Genomic DNA, 22,018 nt, shown 5'->3' on the forward strand with positions numbered 1-22,018 from the left:
CCAGCCAACCCTAGACTTGTTAAGTATTGATATCAATATGGGATACATGTTGGAAAACCTCATTACTTTATGGCTTGTTTTATTGCTATTGAAGCAACTGCTGTTTGATGGAGCTCAAACCACAATAACTCATGAAATTCCAACTGCCCACCCCTCCCACCCCTTCCCTTCTCATCCTCCCGATGATGCACAACTTTTCTTTCTGGACTCTGACATAAGACACAACAAATGTTTTTCCCTCTCCTGCTGACGAGGAAAAGACGTGACAAGTTCTGGAAAGATTCCCTCGGTATCACGCAAACTGTTCCCTTTTCGTGCTAAATTCTTGGATTAACGGACTCTAATGATCCTTGCATTTGATGCAGCGCCTTATCACGTCTTCGAGACGTCACAAAGTGCTTCACGGAATGTACTGTAAAGTGAATTAACTGTATATTTGTGGGCGTAACACGGCAGCCAATTGCACACAGCAGCGTCCCACAGACAGTCGTGGTTTGAAGTGACCGATTTTTTAATTGTTTTTTGAAGAAACTATTACCCTCGGAAAAGCAATCCGCCAATCGACTAACAGCCAGGTTCCTACTTACTGCTAGGTTAACAGGGGCGTGTGGAGTAAAGAAACCTGCCCCAACATCTCGCTCTACCCGGGGAATCGAACCCAGATCTCTCGCTTGCGAGGCGAGTGCTCTTACCGCTGAACCTCAGGGGCTCCACTGGTTTGAGACTGCTCCAGATCCACTCGCGTGGAAGCCTTTTACGCAGCAGAAAAGAGGCGACTTTTCGCTGTGTCAATTCTAGAGCAACTCGCCCAGCGTTCTGCCCCACGCTGGCTATTGAAGCCTACAATCCCTGCATTGGCATTGGTCCCTTGTACTTGTCTACCAGAACTTCCAACAGTCGGTGCCTGACTGACTCCGCACGATTTCACTTCACGGCTCCATCCCTGGCTGTTACACTTTGATTGGAGTAAACAAACTTCAGCGGGGCACAGTAGCTGTCAAAATATTATTTCAAGGTTATGTGGTTTCCAAAAACTCGATTTAGTACATCAAAACCAAAAGCTCCGGGAATTATGAAAACATTAGTCGCTCATTTCGTGGAAATATATTCACGTGTGGAAAAAAAATATCCCAACTTCAACCCAGGCTTCAGGTCACCCTTTACTTTGATTTATGCAACTTTTTGGTGGAAACTTTTGACTGGTTCTACTGTGGCTGCCATTGATCCACCCAAAAAAACAAAACAACAAAGCAGTCGCAAATATCCAGGCTTCTTTTTCCAAGAAACCGAGGAAATATTTCACTTTCTGTGCATTTCTGATTCCATCTGTATGTGGGGATGGGGGTGGGTGGGGGAGGAAGAAATGTTGGCTCAGACACCAGGGGAAGCTGTCAACTCTTTTCAAACAAGGCCACGGGATCTTTAGCAACCACTTGAACAGGCAGAGCGGATCTGGGTTGCTAATAACCATAATAATCCTTGCATTTGATATAGCACCTCATCATGTCGTTCAGATGTCTCAAAGCGCTTCACAAAATGTACTTGACTCAGTAAGAACTGGGCAGGGAAGGGCTGAAGTTTCAGGGATTCGATGGATTTATGACTATTTGTGTGGACTGAGATAGATTCATTTGGCAAATTTATAGATCATTAAAAGGACTTTGATTTGGCAGAATCTGGACTCAACGATACAAGTGGGGCATAAATCAGTCCATGGCATCGATTCAATTCAGAGCCCGCTTCCTGAAAGCTTCTTGGGTTTTGGCCTCAGGAATCGTAATGTGCAAGCTTAAAACCTTTACCATGTTGGCTTGACAGAGTTGGCAGCACTCTGACCTCCGGCCCATCGCTTGTAGCTTTGCGAAGCCTCGATGTGAAGCTGTCCAAGACTCTGACCTACGTGAAGGCCGCTATGCAAAAACTAATTTCGCCTCTCTTGCCCCCTTCTCTCCCACTGCCCCCCTCCACCACCCATACATTCCCACTGCAACGCGTGGGTCAATTGATTCGTGCATATAGGATAATAAGCGCAATCATCCAGCAATTACAGCCTTTGACACATTCCCAAAGACAGATGGTGTTGGTCAGTGGTGTTATCGTGAGTCATAACAAACCTCACTCACAACAGTAACCTGAAGCTTCACAGAAACAGTGGTGCGGAGTTGGAAGCAGGTGTGAACAGAGCAGCGGGAAGTCTTCAGAAAGCCATTGGAGGATTGGCGTTCAACTACATTTACAGGAACGGACAGCTGTATGGACCTTTTCCCTACAACAAAGGATATTCCGCTGATTAGAGCAGTTTCTTGGTGGTGGACCGCGTGGATTTGAACTGCTCTTGCGTGGTAAAATCACACCTGCTTTTCAGCTGCAAATTCTCCTTGTATTCACTGTCCTATGTGGACCCATAACTATCATCTGCACTGTGTCGGCCACGGCAGATTTGTCAGTCAATGGCTTTCCATTTAAATGGCTCTGAGTTAAAGTGAGCACGTAGTAGCGTGAAAATCCTGCAATGTATCTGAGAATGTCACGCCTGTGTAAAGTACATGGAACATTATAGCACAGAAGTGGACCACACAACCCAATCAGACTGTGCCGGCGCTTATACCACAACCCTCCTAATCCCTCTCCTCTACCCCTATATTCACTTCTTCCTCATATGTATTATCACGTTCCCTCTGAAATTTATCGATGCTTTCAACCACAGTTTCCTACTGAGACCTTAGGGGAACCAGAAGGGCTGATTTGGGACCTGATTTGTTGGCACTTCAAAGGGCTTGATTCGAACTCCCCACCTTGTCCATCCCCTGTCTACTGATAATACGCCTCAGAGACAGAGCACAGGGCCACAGACAAGACTGGATGAGTTTCTGAATAGGACACAATCCTCACCGTTTCAGATTACAACAATATAGTAATAATCCTTGCATTCATCGCGCCGTTGAAACATCTCAAAACACTGAGCGGGATTTTGTTTACTGTCGAGAGCCGAGACGGCACATTTGTAAACATTCGTTGGATTATATGATAACCTCCTACAACCAACTGCAAAACCTCCTGATCCAGTTTCCCACCAGCTTAAGACGATGAAGTCAGTGACTTGTGAATAGATCGGTCAGCCCAATGGACGGACTCCTTCCAACAAGCCGTGCGTAATTAACACACTGTTCTGGACTTTCCGACTTATTTAATCTCCTGAGAGACTCGAGGAGGGAAAGGTAAAAGTTTCCAGGATGAAATTAAACTCCCTAATCTCTCTCTGACCTACAAGTGCAATCAAGCAAAAACTAGGCGATCGATCCAGCGTTGCAGCTTACAATGTTCAGCTGGCTGCCTTTGTACACTCAGACACCGAGCACATTATTCATGGGGGGGGGGGGGTGGGGTGGGGGGAGGGGGAAAGATGATTGAATTTGGCTCCAGTACAGAGTTGGGAGGAGAGAGAGAGGGAGGGAGGGAGGGAGGGATGGAGGGAGGGAGGTGGAAGGGGGGGAAATAGTATTCCGTTCAATTCTGATAAAAAGCGAACGCTGGTGGCAATCAGTGCAAATTCGTCAGTATCACTTAAGTTGTCACCCCGATGTTGAATTATTTCTCTCGCGGTTTATTAAGTGACTAAAATATGCCACTTTCACACGCCATCCTTCACCACGTTTCCTCACGTCTAATTAAGACAATTTAGTTCAAATGTGCCCGCTGATCTTCAGTTCAGGGAGTATATGTGCGTGGGAGTGGTGGGGGGGTGGTGTGGGGAGAGAAGAGGGAGAGGGCGTGACAAAAACTTGCAATATCAGAAGAGATCCACGAGCATGGGATTTCGGACTTTTTCAAGCTGAAAACAATTCGCGAGTCAGGAACACAACAAGGAGGCTGATGTGGAATATAATCAGCCTCGTCGAGCAGAATGGTCTGTTTCGGGGCTCTATAGGCTATGAAATTCGATGTACTGCAACCTGCATTGACACAGCAGGCGAGCGTCTCGAATGTGAGTTAAGTACACGTCAAAAACGAGCAAAAATATCGTCGGAAACGTACTTCCCTGCACCGCGCAAGTTGGGAGCACTCGGTCACGTTACGGGGTCAAGCCATAACATGCTGCAATGTTTGGAAGTGTCGCCCTTCAGCTGAGAAGTTAAACTGAGGTTCCCGTCTACCTGCTCAGGTGGATGCTATTGTGAGGTGCTTCGAGATGTCACCCTCTGTGAAGGACGCTATATGAAAGTGGCGGGTGTTGTTGTGGGTCACTCACCTCTTTGGTCATGTTGTCCTCTATCAAGTAGTAGAGCGGTTCAATGTGGGTAATCTCTAGGAGCACTGGGCTCGGGCTGACTTGATCCTTGCCCTGCCGATGGCAAAGGTGGCACGTGGAAGGGCACTGGCCTTTCTCCTCGCATTCGATCTCCACTCCCGTGATCGGCTGCTCGTCCGACAGCATCTGAGCGCCCAGCAGGCCCGACAGGTAGGAAATAAACGGGATGGATTTCAGCTCCTTCTTGTTGCCCAACTCGGTCGTTTCTGGAAAAACAATCAAAGTGTCAAAAATCGCCATCTTGGAGGGGTGGGTGGGGGCTGGGGGTTGGGGGGGGGGAAGGGAAGAGGGACGGACTCTAAACCTTTCAGACACAGGCTCCAAGTTCAGTGTTCACCTGGCCGAGGAGAACACGCTCCAATGATGGGTAGATCCGCTGGTTGAACTTACGACCTCCTCATTGAGAGTCAAGTGATTGAATAGTTGATGTTAGATATATTGCAACCTATTCCGTGCCCACGAGCGTATTAAACATCAAAGACTCGATTGCGGCCCATTGTTCCGCCAGCAACTTATTAGACGAATCCAGCAAGTCTAGGGCAGGCTCGTTCTCCTTTTGATACAGATCCTCAGGACTGGAAAGCATGCCGAGAGCTTTTGCTCTCACCTACTCACAGCTCTTTCGCTCGCTGACTGAGCCCCAGTACAATGCCTGACTACTGAAGTGCACCCGTGCGCAAAAACACACCGAGACTTGCTTTATTAATGATAATAATCCTCGCATTTGATACAGCGCCTTATCACGTCGCTGAGACGTCTCAAAGCGCTTGAAAGATCAGACCGCAAAGAGGAGTGACTGTGCTTTTTGTGGGTGAAACGCGGCAGACAATTGCCCACAGCAGCGTCCCCACAAACAGTCGTGCTGATCTCAATGCAGCACGTACCAGAAAACCAGCATCAGCGTTGATCCATTACGGGAATTAAAAGAGTTTTCCTAATTTGCTGGGGTTTGCATTTGTGAGGCTATTTTTCGAAAGCGGAGTTAATGCAAAGGAAGAGCCGGGGACTGGCTTGAAAGGAGGGGAGTTGCGCTGAGTAGGGAGTTGGCCTTGGGGGGGGGTGGTGGGGGGGGGGGGTAGCAGGAGAAAGGGAGGGTACATAATTAACAAGTCAGTGCCGGCTTTGTTGTACAAACAAATTGCTGCATTAAATCAAGGCTCAATCGCTGCACCAAGGAGCAGCAGCAACAATAGCAGCCATTTAGTGAGTGATGTCTCGCTTACTGAGCAGATACGGTCAGCGAGCAACCCCCCCAAAAAAAATAAATAGCCTCTCCATTTAACTCTGGAGAAACCACTGCTCTTGCACGCCGACATTTCCTCAAAAGCACGGCGAGTTTGACAGCCATCAAACTGCTGACATCACTAAAGACGTACCCAACAGGGCAGATAACCTCACCGGGTTGGTGACGGAAACTGCAGGCAAAAAGGAAGCCCGAAATGCGAATTGGCTCCGTTACCAAATTTCACGCGGAGCCATATGGAGGGTTCCATAGAGAATAAGGGCACGTCGCACCTTGTATGAAGTGCTCAGAGAGGCTCACCACGTGAGCAAAAGAAAGAAAACAGCCGCTGCCATTTAAACTGATTCACCCCAGTCACTGTCGCTGGCAAATTTGTCGGTCTTTCTCAACTTTCTTATCCAATTCAAGGGCAGCCTCTTATAATAATAATAATAATAACCCTTGGATTTTGTGTAGCCCCTTATCATGTCATTAAGACGCCTCAGACAGCTGAACAGGATTTACTGTAAAGCGTGGGTCCTGTGTGTTCTGTAGACGGACGCGGCAGTCAGATTGCGCACGGCGATGTCCCACAATCAGCTGTGAAGTGAAGGACTAATTTTTATCTGGAGGGATTGTTGGGCAGGACACCGGGAGGGATTTCCTTCTCCTTGGTAGCGCTCTCCCCACCATCATTGGGGGGGGGGGGGGGGGGGGCGAGGGGGAGACAGCTTAGACCATATGGGATCAAACAAATGTCCGACGTGGGGCTTCAAACCCACAAGCTTCTGAATTTTAAAGAAAAATGCATATTTGGTGGCTTCGGAAATCGCAGTCTTATGATTTGGAGGGAGCGAAGACACTCGAGAAGCACGGTATCGGTTGCAGAAATGCAACCTTGATGATTTTTGATGCCAAATGTGACGCTCGATTAAACCCCACTAAATGGCTCTGAGATGAAGCCAATTCTTTTTATATATATATATATAAATACCTCAAATCTCCTTTTCGGTGCTTAACTGCGGTTTTGTTCAAGCAGACCACTGGGTCGTTTAGACCAGAAGTCAGACTTTGCTTCTTAAGAATGGCTCTCCATCGCCCCCCGCGCCCCCCACCCCCCGCCCCCATCACTTTTCCCTCCTCCCTGGTAATGTGAGGGGTCGGAGGGAAGAGAAGGCTCTGAAACAAGTTGCTTTTGGCATTTTGCACTATTCTCCTGAATCTCTTGCACTCTGCAATCCGCTGAAAATCTCTTATCATTTGAAGCTGGCAATAAAACAGAGCTGTATATTAACAGATCAAAGTTAAGCTGAGCCGGTCTGACTGAAAACTTGCCAGAGCGTTTCGTCTGTGCACACACACACACACGCACGCAAGCATGCACGCACGCACGCTCACATGCACACACGCACACACACACACGCGCGCACGCTCACACACACACACGCGCACGCACGCACACACTCACGCACGCACGCACGCACACTTAAACACACACGCACGCACACACACTCGCGTGCACACGCACGCACGCGTGCACACGCGCGCACGCACACACACAACCTGCGGAACAATACCAAATAGCAGAGTCACCTCATTAACTGCGCTGGTCACCGAGGCCTCCCGTGAAATTCGTAATTTATGGATCGTTTTTAATCAACTTTAACTTTGTTCATAATCTCCTTCACTCGTACAGAACATCTGCTGCCCTGATGGCTTGGTGGATAAAGCTTCAGGGCTTCATTGTGCTCACAGACCGGTGGGTTGCAGGTTCGAATCCCACTGAGTTAATTCCAGTTGGGCTGACGCAGTCAGTCAGTCCATCCCCAATGTCTGCCCCACGAGCGAGAGAGGATAGAACTCGAACAAGGTTTCCTTCTCCCCACCCCCCATCACATGTGCGCTCACTCTCTGGCGAGGACAGGACTGAGCTGGGCTGTGATGTCCTCAAGGCGTCTACCAACACGTCCGTCAAGGCTAAACACGAGTAAAGTCCACCTATACTGATGATAGTATCGCAGGATGACAGGCGAATGTGGCAGCCAACTTGTGGCCAGCAATGTGCCACAACCGGCCGTTTTATCTGGCAGAGCGTTAGCGAGGACACCGGGAGAAACTCCCCTTCTCTTTTCGAATAGCGTCATGGGATTTTTAATGTCCCCCTAAACTGACTTTGGGTGGGGTGGGGTGGAAGGGGGGAGAGGGGTTGGGGGTGGAGCTTAGAAGTTTGGATAAGTTCCAGGAGAGAGTAGAGAAGAGAGAGGAGAGAGCGAGTGTCATCTGTGATTCGCTATCAAAAGGAATTCAGGTTGACATGCCTTCAGACGAGCACACGTTGACGTGAGACCCGCACACTGGGGAGGATAAAATAATTCCACTGGCAAGTGTAGAGCACGCTTTCAGGCTGAGGATGTGAACTCGTTGCACTCTTCACGCTCGTTCCAAACAAAGCATGGGTCTAAGCTCACTCCTGCGCTCACGCTTCCATTATTCTGTGTTTCGCAACATTTTGCTCGTCTTTCGAACCGTGACAGCTTGGCTCTCGCCGTGAGAGAGATGGGTCTGTCGGGAACCAAAGCAGCGTGTGTGAAACCTTGTACGTGTGTGAGAGCGTCTGTGTGTGAGTGTCTGTGTGTCGTCGACCACAGCAGGGTAGTGGAGCTGGGAATAGCCCGGCAGACCCTGGCACTACCTCTGGCCTCTGGCTATCAGGTTTCCACTTGCTTAGAAGAAAGTCACTCCGCCTTTCCCAAACAACAGGGGCTCCCAATGCCACGAGCATCATCTTCTGCCAAAGAGAATCTTTTCCTGACTGACTGACTGACTGGCAGCAGCTATAGAGTTTGATAGCCAGATGTTAATTTGCCGGCTATGTCTGTAAATTGCCGATTGTTGAGTTAATCCAGTCTTTTATATATATATATATACTTTGATCTGGAGCGATGTCATTATATTATGGTTCCTGTTTAAGAAACCACAAGTGAAATTCTTCAGAGACAGGTCACCTCACTGTATCCCTTTAGATCTATAATTATCAACTGCGTTGTTCTCGTATAGGCTGACATCCGATGTCGTGCTGGTGTGTGTTTGTGTGGTTGGGGGGGGTGGTGGTGGGGGGGGGGGTGCATTGTTGGAGGTGCTGTCCTTCAGATGAGACGTCAAATTATGGGCGCGTTAAAGATCCTGTGTCACGACTCGAAAAGAGAAGCGAGCTTCTCCCGGTGCCCTGGTCGCCAATCCCCCAGACACAAAGGAAAACGTTTGATTGTGCACTTCGATGCTGATGGCAGGACATGGCTAAGCTGCAAATTGGCTGCCGCCTTCGCCTGCATATACACAGTCACTACACCTTCCAGAGAAATTACACTTTACAGAGACGTGAAGTCCACAAAGTACAGTCAATTCGGTATTTTCTGTGAAGCCGCTCTGAGACGCCTCAATGATGTGATAAAATGCAAAATTACTATTATTATTAATAATAACACTCTCAGACAGAACATTGTTTCCTCCCACCCCCCACCCCCCCATGTTACTTTCCTGACCACACAACCTAGGCCTCTTAAGTACAGTACTCGCTTACTGGAAAACATCTCTTTCAGCAAATTCCATGAATAAAATTGCACATCCATACCTATAATGATGTGTGACAGTAAATAATTCAAACTGTGTGCTCCCAGTAGTTTTGCCAGCAAGCCACAGATGAAATGTTGATTCCATTAACCAAAGTGGTGAATGATAAACAATATTTGTGCGTGTACACAGAGAGAGAGTACTTGCTTAACTCTCCTCGTGTCTGTGTGACAATTGCCAGTAGCCGGTCTGTGCATCAACTGCATTTGGATTCGATCCTGATAATAAATGATAATGCTTTCAGTTGGTGAAGCACCTTTCACGCTGGGTTAAGTGGACATCGACGCACCACGCAATACAGATTGGAAATCTGCAAGTCTGACTCATAGTCTGAGCTGAGTTAGCCAGAGGTTCAGACACTTGACTCAATTGAGATGCCCGGGCTCACAGTCTAGGCTGACTCTCCAGTGCAGTGCTGGGCGGGCGCGGAGTGGGGGGGAAGGGGGGTGGGGGCAGAGGGAGGTGGGGGAGTGCTGCGTTGTCCTTCGGATGAGACATGAAACTGATGCCCTGTCTAGTCTACCTGATCAGGAGGACATTTAAGATCCCACAGCGCTGTTTATAAAGGGAAGGGAATTTCTCTTGATGTCCTGGCCAACAATCTCCCAAATAAAATTGGTCATTCACTCCGTGGCTGTTTTGTGGGACATCACTGGGCACAAAATTGGCTGCAGCATTGCCCTACAAATTAGTCACTGCACTTCACAACAAAATCCAGTGAAGTCCTTGAGACATCTCGATGTTGTGTACTCCACTGGCTTCCGCTAGAAATTATGCACAAATAATAATAATAATAATAATAATCATGTCGGGAGGACATCCGAAAAGCACTTTGCAGCGTTTTTCGGTGAAATGTAGTGACTGTGTTAGGTAGACACACCGCACAGGGGGTAGGATAAGGCTTTGGCCAGCAGCCAAATTCTCTCCTTCCTGAACAGACCCTCCTGTGAAGAAAGACCGCATCGCTCCTCACCACCCAGGGAGACACCGACTTTGGGAGAGGAGATGAGTATCAAGAAGGGAGAACCTTGGAGGAGGTGACTCAGATATGCTGAGTTTACGAGTGTTCAGAAATGAAAAGATCAGATGCAATAAACATTCTTTGTCTTGTCTCCCTCTCTCTCTCTCTCTCTCTCTCTCTTTGCCGACATCTGTTAGACAAACTTGCAGACAAAAAGAAGAGATGAGACAGGTTTTTGCGCAAATAACTAACAGATTTGTACAAAAATGTAAAGTCCGGGCAACGGCAGCATTGAAGAAGACTGCAGACTTCACCAGGGAGGGAGGAGGTGGAAGTGGGGTCGAACTGGGATGGAGGAATGTAAACCAGAACACAGCCAGTCGCCTTCACACACCTGTCTGTACAGTGTTGGCAAAGGCTTGGTATCTGGTTAGCTGCCGAGCCTCGGAGACAATGTTAGAAGACAGAAGGAAGGTAGATTTTTTTTTACATTGACGGAAATAAAATTAAACTAAAACACTTGAGAAACAGGGATATACCTGGCCATTTTGGGCCTATCACGCCACATAATATTCCTCTTCTCAAGGTGAGTGCATCTCAGTTTCTTTTAAAAAAATTCGTATCGGAAACGGGTTGCCTAGAGAACCTGGGTTCACAAACATGCTAGGCAGAGAAGCAAAGGTCTCCTCTCTTCGAACTATGGAGGTTCGGATGAGCGAAACTGAGCTCGAAAACTGAGCAAGAGACACCCAACAAGTTAGTTCGAAAAAGCCGCATGAAAGTGCTGTGGGAGGTTTCCATCAGGAGGCTAAAAGGATGCCACTTGTGTTGCATTTGAAGCATAGTCTGCGTGTGTCGGTGTGCGTGTGAGGGGGGCTGGGGGAGAGGGTGTGTGTGAACAAATTGATATCCTGACAAATTGTTATCAAAACCCACTATCATTATCCCACACAAACACAGTTCATCCAAATGGATATTTTTCGCCCATCTAAGGATTGTTTTCTACGGGGTACATATATACCGACCTTGGCGGTGTCTGCTTATAGCAGAGAAATCCCATTATGGGCTCCGATAGCCAAGGTCAGTACACTTACCAATGATCACGGTATCGTACCTCTGATTTATGAGATCGCTTTCCACAATTTCTCAAATTACATCATGCAATTTAGTCAGATTCAGACCTGATCACTCTGTTCACCCATCAGCCCCTGGTAACTGATTGCCCTATTTGGCTCGCAGTCAACTCGACACTTTGCTGATTTGAGATCTGCCTAAATGGCAATCGCTCTTCATGAAGTAGAATATTCGACAGCAGTTCATCCCAAAAAAAATATTACATATATATATCATATAATATAATATCAAATGTTCCTTCTGCCACAGTGCAAACTTCAACAAAAGAAAGTTGGTTGGGAAGTTGCTGATCACCCGAAATGTTCCTTTGCTGGTTTTTTTTTAAATAAAAAGAACTAACAAGAGTTAATTAAAAGACGAGTTGGTGCTTCTGATACCAGTGTTGAAAGTGTCTGGTTCCCGCCGTGAGTGGCGAGTGCCCCCTGGTGCTGTTTCCGAGCATCGCAGACTGAGTGGAATCAACACTTCGCGTTGCGATGAAAAGGCAGGTCAGATCAAATGGGTCTCTGTGTTATTTTATACACAACACCCAATACCATCTGGCGAAAGCTGTTACAACCAGGATACACGATCCACAAACTACAGAGGGAAGTGGGCGTCAAAGCAGCGCAGCTAACCGACATTCAAAAAGAATATCGGAAATCGGCATTTGACGGAAGGATTGCAGGTTGTTAAATATAATTACCGTTGCATTTGGTACAGCGTCTTTCACACTGGGAGGACCCCTCACAGGGTTTCACGGTGGAGTGGCTGTATTTTGCAGGTAGATAATTTTCACTCTTTGGTGAATCAGTAACACAGGGCACAAACTCAGGATAATTACAAGATGCATAAAGGGGGAAAGTTGGACGATTTATTTTTGCGCGAATGTCCCTTGAAAATTGCTCGATTGCTGGTCGCTTACCCAAGTTAATTCAAGTTCGATTAACATCAAGTAAAAAAAAAAAGATTCCCCCTCTGAGTGTACATCATGTTTTTAACACCAACAGAAAACAAGTCAATACGCTTTAGGGTACATCTCGCGAACCACTCTGAGACGCCCTCCAGACACGAAAGGCGCTGCATCAAATGCAAAGGATATTTTTAATGATTAATTTTAATTACTGTTGGAAACATTACACGTGGAAATCGATTGCGACTTTCCAACTGATGAAGATGTAGCTGTGAGCCAGGCTGGCCAGTCTGAGCCGCGTCAAGCTATTTGGAAGGAGAGTATAGGGTTCGAATGCCTCAGAAACCACCCGGTCTTGTCATCACCTTGAAGACACTGCCTATAAAACAGGAACCTGGAGCTCTGGCTCCAGACAGTCTTTAAATTTGGGCACCGAGCCCACAGCTTAGCATTGAGCTATCAGCGCTGGGTTCTTTCCGGTGTTGTTCCGTCATTTGATCGGGAAGGAACTCGCCCTAGTTCTATTCCTATCCCTACTCAGGGAGTTTTCTCCCACTGTCCTGGCCAAAGATCTTCCGCTTAATAATGCATTGATATTAAAAATAAATCGGGTCATTCGATGCGTGGCAAGGGCACAGCTGCGCGCAAATCGGGCTGCAGGGTCCCTGACAAAATGCACAGTCACTACACCTCGCATTAATATCATGCGAAGAGCTTTCAGGCGTTTCTTACGATGTAATACTGCATTGAATGTAACGTTAACATGATTAACATTATTACTAGCGATGATTATACAGAACGCAGTTGTTTTCTTCCCTCTCAACCTCTGATTCTGTTTGTAACGGATTCTTAACTCACGCAGGAAAATCAAATCAATTACCAAGTAAAAACAAACAAACTCATAATTAAAGAAAAACCTCCATCAGGGCCTCCTCTCAACCTTCTCTGCTCTTGGGAAAAAGATCCTCAGATTCTTCAGGCTTCCCTCATAAGTAAAGCCTCTCATTGCGGGCATCATCCTCGTGAATCTTCTCTGCAGCCTTTCTATGGCTTTGCCATCATGCCTGTCGCAAAGTGTCCAAAACTGGACGCAATGCCGTCAACAACAGCTTGCATTTATATCGTGTCGTGTCCCAGAGCGCTTCACCCCAACTGCGCCAGCGATTCATACAGGCATCAACATTATCCCTTTGCTTTTATAGTCCATGTACCTCTAGGTTTGACTTGTCAACGTTCAAAACGTTGACAAACAGCCGACTGACCGATCACCTTGAAGCTCCTGCCCTATCGCTGAGGATCAACTACTCTGGAGAAGCTCAAGAGATGGAAAAGGACACTTTGCACGTGTACAGCACTGAAGGTAGAACACGAACCTCACCACAGTGTGGCATTCTACATTGAAAATACACATCACCTCCCTGTTATTGTGAGCTTCTCCTTCAAAGGGGCTGCAGTGCTCCCTGTTGACTGATGCATGTTAAGAAAAACTTGCAGGACGGCGGTGGGGAAGGTGGCGGTGGGGGGGAGGGAGAGATAAGACAGTAAATCAGCTTTGGTCGGGTGTCTAATTTAAAACATAATAATTTAAACCTGCAAAACATGTTTTTTTTTCCTCCTTTGAAGACCTTTCGCCCACAAAATACAGTCCATCCACTTTACAGCGTGTCCCGGGAAGCGCTTTGAGACGTCTCGAAGACGTGATCAGGCGCTGTATCAAATGCGAGGATTATTATTATTATTATTATTATTTTTCTTAATACAATTTCAAAAGCACAAACCAAAACCGGCCCCACTTTACTGCCCGCAGGACCCGACACATCATAGTGACGCCCGCCAACCAAACAAGCCACGAGGCGAGCTTACCTTTCTGATACTGGAGCCAAAGCTGCTGCTGGACTTTTTTGCTGGGGAAGTGTATTTTGCACGTGAGCTCAGAGCCGTACAGAGCCTCGGTGATGTAGTGACTGCCGTACTGCTGGATGATGGCAATCAATTCCTCCCGACTGCTCTCCCCGTTCAAGACCTTCTGCACATTGGCAAAGCCTGCGGGGGGGGGGGGTTGGGGGGGGTGGGGAGTAACGGAAAATACGCGGTTACTGAGTGGATCACAAAAATAAAATGAATACTTGTGTTTGATATTGATAATTTGGATTGTTAGCCGATTGGCAGATCGCCGGAGACAATGACCCCTCCAAAAAAATAAATACCCGAGTCATTTGGTCACTCAACCCACGACTGTTTGTGGGAAACCTCTGTGTGCAATTGGCTGCCGTGTTTCGCCCACAAAACACACAGTCAATCCACTTGGCAATATATTCAGTGAAGCGCTTTGAGACGTCTTAACGACGCGATAAGGCGCCATATCAAATGCAAGGTTTATTATCATTATTATTATATTGCACCGTATCATGTCGTCGTAACATCTCATACCGCTTCACAGGATTTAACTTTTTAAAGACACGTCTGAGAATATTTCTCTTTGACTGCACTCTCCTTCCCCCGACCGCCCCCCCCCACCCCACCAACACACACACACGCACGCAACCTCTACCTAAGAGATTAAATGAATCGGACAGCTGTCAGCGCTGACGAAGAAAAATAAGATTCATTCGTGAAACTTGAAAAAGAAAATGAGATTTGAAGTGGCCCCGAAATAATAAAAAAAATCAAACGCTTGAAAACGCGTTGATCAGAAACCTGAATTGAAGCCTAATGCAGAGAATTGAGCAGACAGATTGGAGTGTGTGACATGAATCCTACCAAGGGGATGGGAAAGCTGCGTTTCGGGATAAACTCAGCGACGTGTGTGCAAAACGATCATATACACACGCCCGCGCGCACACACACACGCGTACACACACACGTTGACCTTTTACTGATAATTCACTGCGGTTGGAGGAAGAGAGGACCGTGCACAGTACACTCTGGGCACTGACTCCCTCCTTGATTGTGTTTCCTAGTTCTAACATTGTTGCTCGTTACGATCCCTACGCAGAAGGGATCACGAGACGTTTGCTGCTCTTCGTATACGGACCCGCTGTTTAATGGGGGGGGGGGGCCTGGGTCTGCCTGTACGTAACTGGGCTCGACTCAGCATCTCTCCACTGACACGGCTGCACCATGGGCTGCTGCGTTCTTTCAGCGATATCCAGGACGCTGAGTTTACCTGCAGACAAGGTGGTTGCGCTGATCTTGACCTTGTACAGATTGCTTCTCACTCTCCACTCCTGCACCATGGGGTAGCCGGTAGCTTCACTGTATTTGGCGTCGCCTGGAAAATAAACAAGAGGCTTTTTTATTTTTACGGTAAAATCAGGAACCAGAGGGGAAACTTCGAAGGGCTTTGAGACCGAAAATCCTCCCGAACGTGGACGCCACGAGATAAATGTAAATTTGCACTGTATTGGAATTAACGGCTGGAGCAAATTGCCAGGGTGGGGGGGGGCGGTTGAGGCCAGGAAGCTGGGATTCATTTAGAAAAGCAGGTTGGTGCTGCGATGGGAGGACGGTCGGGTTGGGAGGGATGGAGGGACGAGAGCATGGGCCAAAAATCCTTCTCTATCCGTACCGATCTCGTGAGGTTCCCCCCAGCACATCTGACAGACCATCGTAGCGTCAAGTTTTTTTTTGATATTGTTTACTTGGTAATGATGGCGGTTTCCCACCTGCCTGGCCCATAAAAGCAGCAGGAGGCAAGGAGATGTGTGCGTCTCACAACATGAAGAGTCGTGTTGTGTTTGTTTAGGAGGGATGGCGGCGGGGGGTGGTGGGGGGGTGCGGTGGTGGATAAAGGAGGTTCAGTGGGGTTCTATCGATCTCCTACACCGGCATCAATATCCTTACTGATTTTTCTAGAATGCATGTCTGTGTTTACTGTGTGTGGAGGCATTGTGGGGGGGAGGGGGGAGGGGAGGGGGGGTGAGATGGGGGGGGGGGTGAGGGTTAGTCTGCTGTGGTTCATAAACCTTTTGATGTGGTAAGGTGTCACCAGGTGTAAATGGTTCATTAACAGCCATCATGAGTGGTTTAATGATCACCGGTGATAATTAGCACATCAAATCGGTTACGCAACATTGCACATTTTTACCTCGAAGCATCGGGCGATTTACATTTCCACTGCTATTGATAAAACTCCTTGTGAATTGACGCCAGAGCTAAAATTTAAAAACATCTCAAGGCAACTTCACAGTTGGTGCTGTGTCCTGGCCAGATTACAAAACAAAATAATAATCGGTTGTTCATTTTTCTTTGGGGTCGTCTGTGGGGACATCTCGCTGTGTGCAAACTGGCTGTCACGTTGGCTTACAAACTACGCAGTCCTTAAGTCCTGCGAAGGGCTCCGAGACTTTGCAACGAAGTGCTCAGGCGCTCAATCGAACGGACGCAAGGACAATTATCGTTGTTGCTCACCCCGAGGGAGTGGTTTTTACCTGTGAGGAACTGGAGGTTTGGCAATGGCTCAGACAGAACACCTCGGCACTGCTCTTCAACGGGCAGAGCGATGACCACCAAGCCATCGGCGAGCTGAGGGAAATCCTTCATGAAATTGTTCTCTCTGAAGAAAGGAGACAGACACTCGGTGTCAAGACGCTCAGCTGACAACCGGCAAATAATAATCGGGAAGAAACCCAAACTTGTTTAATTTTCTTTGTCCTGAAAGTTAAATGAGGATTATGGAGACTGGACGGACCTGGTGTAAATCTTTGTCACTTTTTTGAAAGACCGAAAGTCACGCCGTCGAATGCGAGACTGCAAGTAGAATCGCACTCTCTGTATTGATGTAAAGCCGAACTTATTGAATTCGGGAACTGATGCAAATGCAATATATGTCCTCTGAAATTCAAAGTCAAACTCAGATAGACTTTTTTTCCTCAATCATTCATCAAATCCAGGACCCTTACTCATAGCTCCCCCCCCCCCCCACCCGCCCCACCCTTTGTGCAACCGCAAAGCCTATCAATTTGTAGAGGCTGATTACTGCAAAACTCTGCGAGTAGTTCAGGAACGCAGAGAGAGAGAGACGCTTTCGCGAAGCAAAGTTACCGAACTCGTTACAAGCCATGACTCCAGGCTTCATTGCAGCCTCATTTCATTGCACCTCGGTCTTCAAAAGATGTTTACAAAGGCAAATTGCACTGTTCAATAAATAGCTGTCTCACACACTGTAATTATGTTTGCCAGCAAATAATACCCTATGAAGTTGGCCCTGTAAATACATTCAATCTGGACAATTGCCATGTGTGCCAATATTTAATGAAGGCGACCAGATTGCCTGGATTGAGATGTTGTGAAGAAGGTAATTGAGGAACAGCTTTCCTTTTAATGTCTCTATTTATTTCTCCTACAATTCGTGAAACTTGATGTATGCATCAGGGAGAAGAGAGGAGAGGGGAAGGGAGAGTTGGGTAAGCAGGGGCCGTGGGGTATAAACACCAGCACAGACTCTCTTGGGCTGAATGGACTGTTTCTATACTGCAGCGGTCTCTATTTAAATGTATTCAATCCTGATGCCTTTAAACGTTGTTCGCTTTATCGCGATCAACCCCTGGGCTGTTCTCTGTCCCTGCGTTTTATGGTTACCCGTGGCTCATTTTGCCCGCGATACATGCAGTCAATTCACTTTACAGTGTATTCTGCGAAGCGTTTTGAGACGTCTTATCTCAGATGAAAAGACACTGTAAATTAACTGAATCCCATTTTGCAGGAATGTCCCGCGAACAGCCACAAAGCGAGTGACCAGCGGAATGGCGCCCATTTTGCAAACGGCCTTGTCGGGGGGGCTTTCTTGGGGTTGTTTTATTTGAAAAGAAAAAGCCGAGAGTGCAAAAACAAGGAGCTTGAAGGGACGTTGATTTGTGCTGAAGGGGGTTAAAGGTGGCGAGGCATGTTTTTGTTTTGTTTTTTGGAACGCCCGTCACCACGGACTGATAACGCTCCGTCTCACCCGCCCTCAATCACGCCCGTGACCCAATGTCAAGGTAAACGTTGCACAAAAACAAAAGCTCGTGTTCAATACAGGATCCATCACGCAACAGTCATGTCTCAAAGAGCTCACTGGAGACGGTATGTGAACCTGAGTCGGGGGTGGGGTTAGGGGTGGGTGGGAGGGGGGGCAGGGGGTTAACTCAAGGCTCGATCGAACAGGTAGGTTTCTAGATGGAAGGTGGGAGGGGGGGAGGGGGAAGAAGTGAGCAGAGCTGTGAATCCATTCGATTAGTAATACAAAGCAGCCGTCAGGCGGAGGGAGCGGTGTCTCGGGAGCGCTTAGAGAGACAAAACAGAACAGAGTGGGCTTCGCTGTGAAGCTGAACCCCACCCCATCCCTCAGTCTTACTTTTGCCTCCGACCAAAGTCTCGGTTCGCTCCAGCAGGGAAGAGCCGGGCAATCGGAACGGTCTCTAAATGATTCCCGCTGAAGGCGGGTTAAGGTGGGAGCTTGCAGGTGGTAATGCGTTGGCTGTAGGGCATTACGCACAGGGCTAAGAGTCAATCGGCCCCTTTCACTGACTCATCCGTCACCTGTGACAGAGGCCTCGCGCTTGGGTTTTGGGGCGCATTAAAGAGCTCGACAAAGTTCTAATTCCCCGGCTTACTGCCCAGCGAAGGAGGGGAGGAGGGAATACACTCTGGGATCGTCTGGCGGGGTTGATGGATGCTTTTCCTGATGCCGGCTGAGACGTTTGCCACGCTGAAAGATCGCTCCCATGCAAGCTGCAAACTCTGGGATGATCAGTAATCCCTCAAGACTCTGCTCCGAAAATTGACCTGCGCGAGCAAAACGAGAAGGATGTTGGGACAACTTAACCCACTCCGCTCTCCGGGTTGGATTTAAAGACACGAGGAAGAGCGCACACCCGCTGAATACCAATGACGGCTGCAGTGTGTGTGTGTGTGTGTGTGTCTCTGTGCGCTCTGTGCGAAGTGATGGATGGGCTGTGCCTGAATGTCACTGCAAAGGGACTGACATTAATCGCAGTCTCGCTGCTAATTTCGCCACGTCCTCATTTAGAGACATTACGCGCGGTGTAATGAAAGCCCCTTATATTTTAAAAAAAAGGAGTCAGTCCTTAAGGTCACCTTCCCCCCCCCCCCCCCGCCACCCCCCCCCACCCGCTCGTTGTCAGAATCCGCCACTGTAATCGCTCTGGGACTCTGCCCTGTGTGAAGGGCGCTGTGTAAATACAAACTGTTGTTCTTGTTTTGGGTCTATATTATGTTGGTAAACCAACCTCCCCTTCTCCCTCCTCCCACCCCCCCACCCCATAATCAACCTGTTTGAGCTCTGAAGCCTGGCAGCTTTCCGTCAGTAGCGGACTCTAGCAGCTCATCCGCAACAGAGATGTGGTGTATTTTCGTGCCAAAACACCTCATTTTATCAGCGTTTGAGCATTAACGAATGCAACCTTGCCACGAGAGGGCAAGACTCCTGGGTATTTTGTGGGCGAAACACAGATTCCTATAAGGAACTCGTATACGTATATATATATATATATATGAATAAAAAGAATCGTCCTAATTAAAGCTATATTTAAGAATTTATAAAATCTCCGAAGCTTTGAAATGCTGAGAAAGTGGGATTTGTCTGTTTTGGGTGCAGTGTCACTCCGTCCTCAGGAGAGGGCAGCCTCATATCATGAGGAAGATAAACCACCGAGAAAATTAAACAATTTCTCCTGTACTGTACAACCACCTTGATATTGAATGACATTACACGCTCCACAGCTTATCTGTTAACCTTTTGACAACAAATCTTTTGACTAGGCAAGCAGAAGGTGGGAGTGTGCGTCTATGGAACCAGGCAGTCCGTAACCTTGGCGTCTCGTTTGACCCTCAACTATCCTTTCTACCCCACATCTGTGCCATGACCCGCTCTGCCTTCCCCCACCTCCGCAACATCGCCCGGCTCCCCCACTGTCTCACGCCGCAGGCCGCCAAGACCCTCGCACACGCATTCAAAAAAACACGCAAGGATTATTCATTGCATCGAGGCTCAACTATGCAAACTCCCTGCTTGTCGGCCTCTCCCCCCCAAAGCCTCCCTCCAACAGGCTGCAGATCATCCAGAACTCTGCAGTCCGTGTCCTCTCCCGTACCAGGCTCCGTGACCCTATCACCCCCATCCTCGCCTGACTCCACTGGCTTCGCATCACACAGAGGATACAGTTCAAGATCCTAGATTCATGGCAGAAGGACGTTTCAAGGCACTGGACAATCAGTGTTTCGGACCCGAGCTGGGGTTCAGGATTGGGGAGGGTGGAGGGCAGGGTGTCTTAAAGGGAGGGGGCGAGGTGGAGGTGCTGCGGGACGGAGTTCCAAAGGGTGGAGGCAGAATGGCTGAAGGCCAGCCCGCCCGCCAATGATGGGGCGAGCGAGGAGGAGGACGTGACGCAGGCCGAACCCCGCTGAGCGGTGGGAGCGGGCAGGTTGGTAGGGGGTTAGGAGGTCACAGAGTGAGGGGGGAGCAAGGCCATGGAGGGCTTTGCAAGTGAGGAACAGGATCTTGAACCTGAACAATTTGCCAAACTCTGGACGCTACGTAGAATAGTTGACCCAGAATGCTGCTGAGGAATCAATAGGATGTTCACCCAGAGCTCAGGGGCTTAGAAGCGAAAGGAAAGCAGTGAGCGGGAATGAAAATAGACTCGCGTTTGTGGGGAGGAGGTGAAACAGGCTGACGAAACTTCGCTGCATGAAATGAAAGGGATTGACGGATTATCTTCCCAACTCTTGAGTAATTTGTACGCTGATGTGTTCATTGTGCTAATGATGATAAGGGCATTGCTAGGAAAGCCTGGCTTCGATTTGTTTGGATGTGTCTGCCTGCCTAGCGTGATAATGGTTAAACTGAGACCTCCGTTACTTTGAAAGTTACTGTGAGAGCAGGGAAGGGCGGCCAAATTGTCTGTCTCTATTAACTGGGAATAAGCACAATTATTACTGACCTCAAGAAATCTCTGGTTCTTAAAGAAGTACATTTTGGATTGCGCGTGTGCGTGCGTGTGTGTGTGTGCGTGTGTGTGTGTGTGTGTGTGTGTGTGTGTGTGCGTGCGTTCGTGCATGGTGTGTGAATGTGTGCGCAGGTGTCAACTGGGTTTGGATCCGACAATAAGCCAGTGACACACTTGCCTCCTGGCGAATGCTGCAATGAAATGACTGCGTGCTGGTAAGGGCGACAGTGGCTTTTACTTCCAGGAGGACGTCTCGCACCACTTCACAGGACATGAGGTAAAGTGCAGCGATTGAGTCATTTCTAGACAAACGCTGCAGCCAGTTTGCAGACAGCAAAATCCCACAAGCAGCCATGAAGTGAGCAACCGATTTTATTTGGGGAAAGAGAGAAACTTCCCTTCTCTTTTTGAACAGTGCCAGGGGATCTTTAATCTCCAACCAGACAAGTCCTTGTTTTAACGTCCAATCCAAAGGACAGCACCGCTGACAATTAATTCAGCACTCTCCCCAGAAGTGCAGGTCAGTGTCCGTCCGCCTAGACTGCGACCTCTAGGGTTTAATCGACCTTCTGACTCAAGAGGCGAGAGTGCTACCAACGGAGCCAGATTCACACGCTTGCATACATGTGCATATATGCACACACCACACACACACACAGCACAGTTTTTGCCATCTACGAACATCCTTACAACTGTTTTCTGGTCGCTCAAAAATAAAAGTTCCCACTTATTTTACCTAAATAGTTTACAACTGTCAAAGCCCTTTATCAATTTGCCAGCACGACACGTTCCCTTCAGTGCAGGATTCCATTAGAGCCAACCCTTGCGCAACAGGGGAGAGAAAATAGAATTGATTGCTTCAAAATTAACTTGTCAAGACCTCATTATTTCGGCTGTTCATTTTCGACGACGCCAGAGGAGA

The 22,018-nt window shown here is 48.0% G+C and overlaps 1 protein-coding gene across 6 annotated transcripts in view; it reads right to left on the bottom strand.

Moving 5' to 3' along the window:
- LOC103180398 (astrotactin-2) overlaps window positions 1-22,018 on the bottom strand; it is a 390,078-nt gene that overhangs the window by 117,781 nt on the left and 250,279 nt on the right. For all 6 annotated transcript variants that reach the window (XM_042337318.1, XM_042337320.1, XM_042337323.1 and 3 more), the window contains 4 exons: window positions 16,579-16,703; window positions 15,315-15,419; window positions 14,012-14,191; window positions 4,250-4,515 (listed from right to left, as the gene is read on the bottom strand). In XM_042337318.1, coding sequence (XP_042193252.1) covers window positions 4,250-4,515; window positions 14,012-14,191; window positions 15,315-15,419; window positions 16,579-16,703 — 676 coding nt within the window. The remainder of the gene's footprint in view (window positions 1-4,249; window positions 4,516-14,011; window positions 14,192-15,314; window positions 15,420-16,578; window positions 16,704-22,018) is intronic.

Source organism: Callorhinchus milii, unplaced genomic scaffold (assembly GCF_018977255.1).
Source record: "Callorhinchus milii isolate IMCB2004 unplaced genomic scaffold, IMCB_Cmil_1.0 Scaffold8, whole genome shotgun sequence".
In the NCBI taxonomy this organism is placed as follows: domain Eukaryota; kingdom Metazoa; phylum Chordata; class Chondrichthyes; order Chimaeriformes; family Callorhinchidae; genus Callorhinchus; species Callorhinchus milii.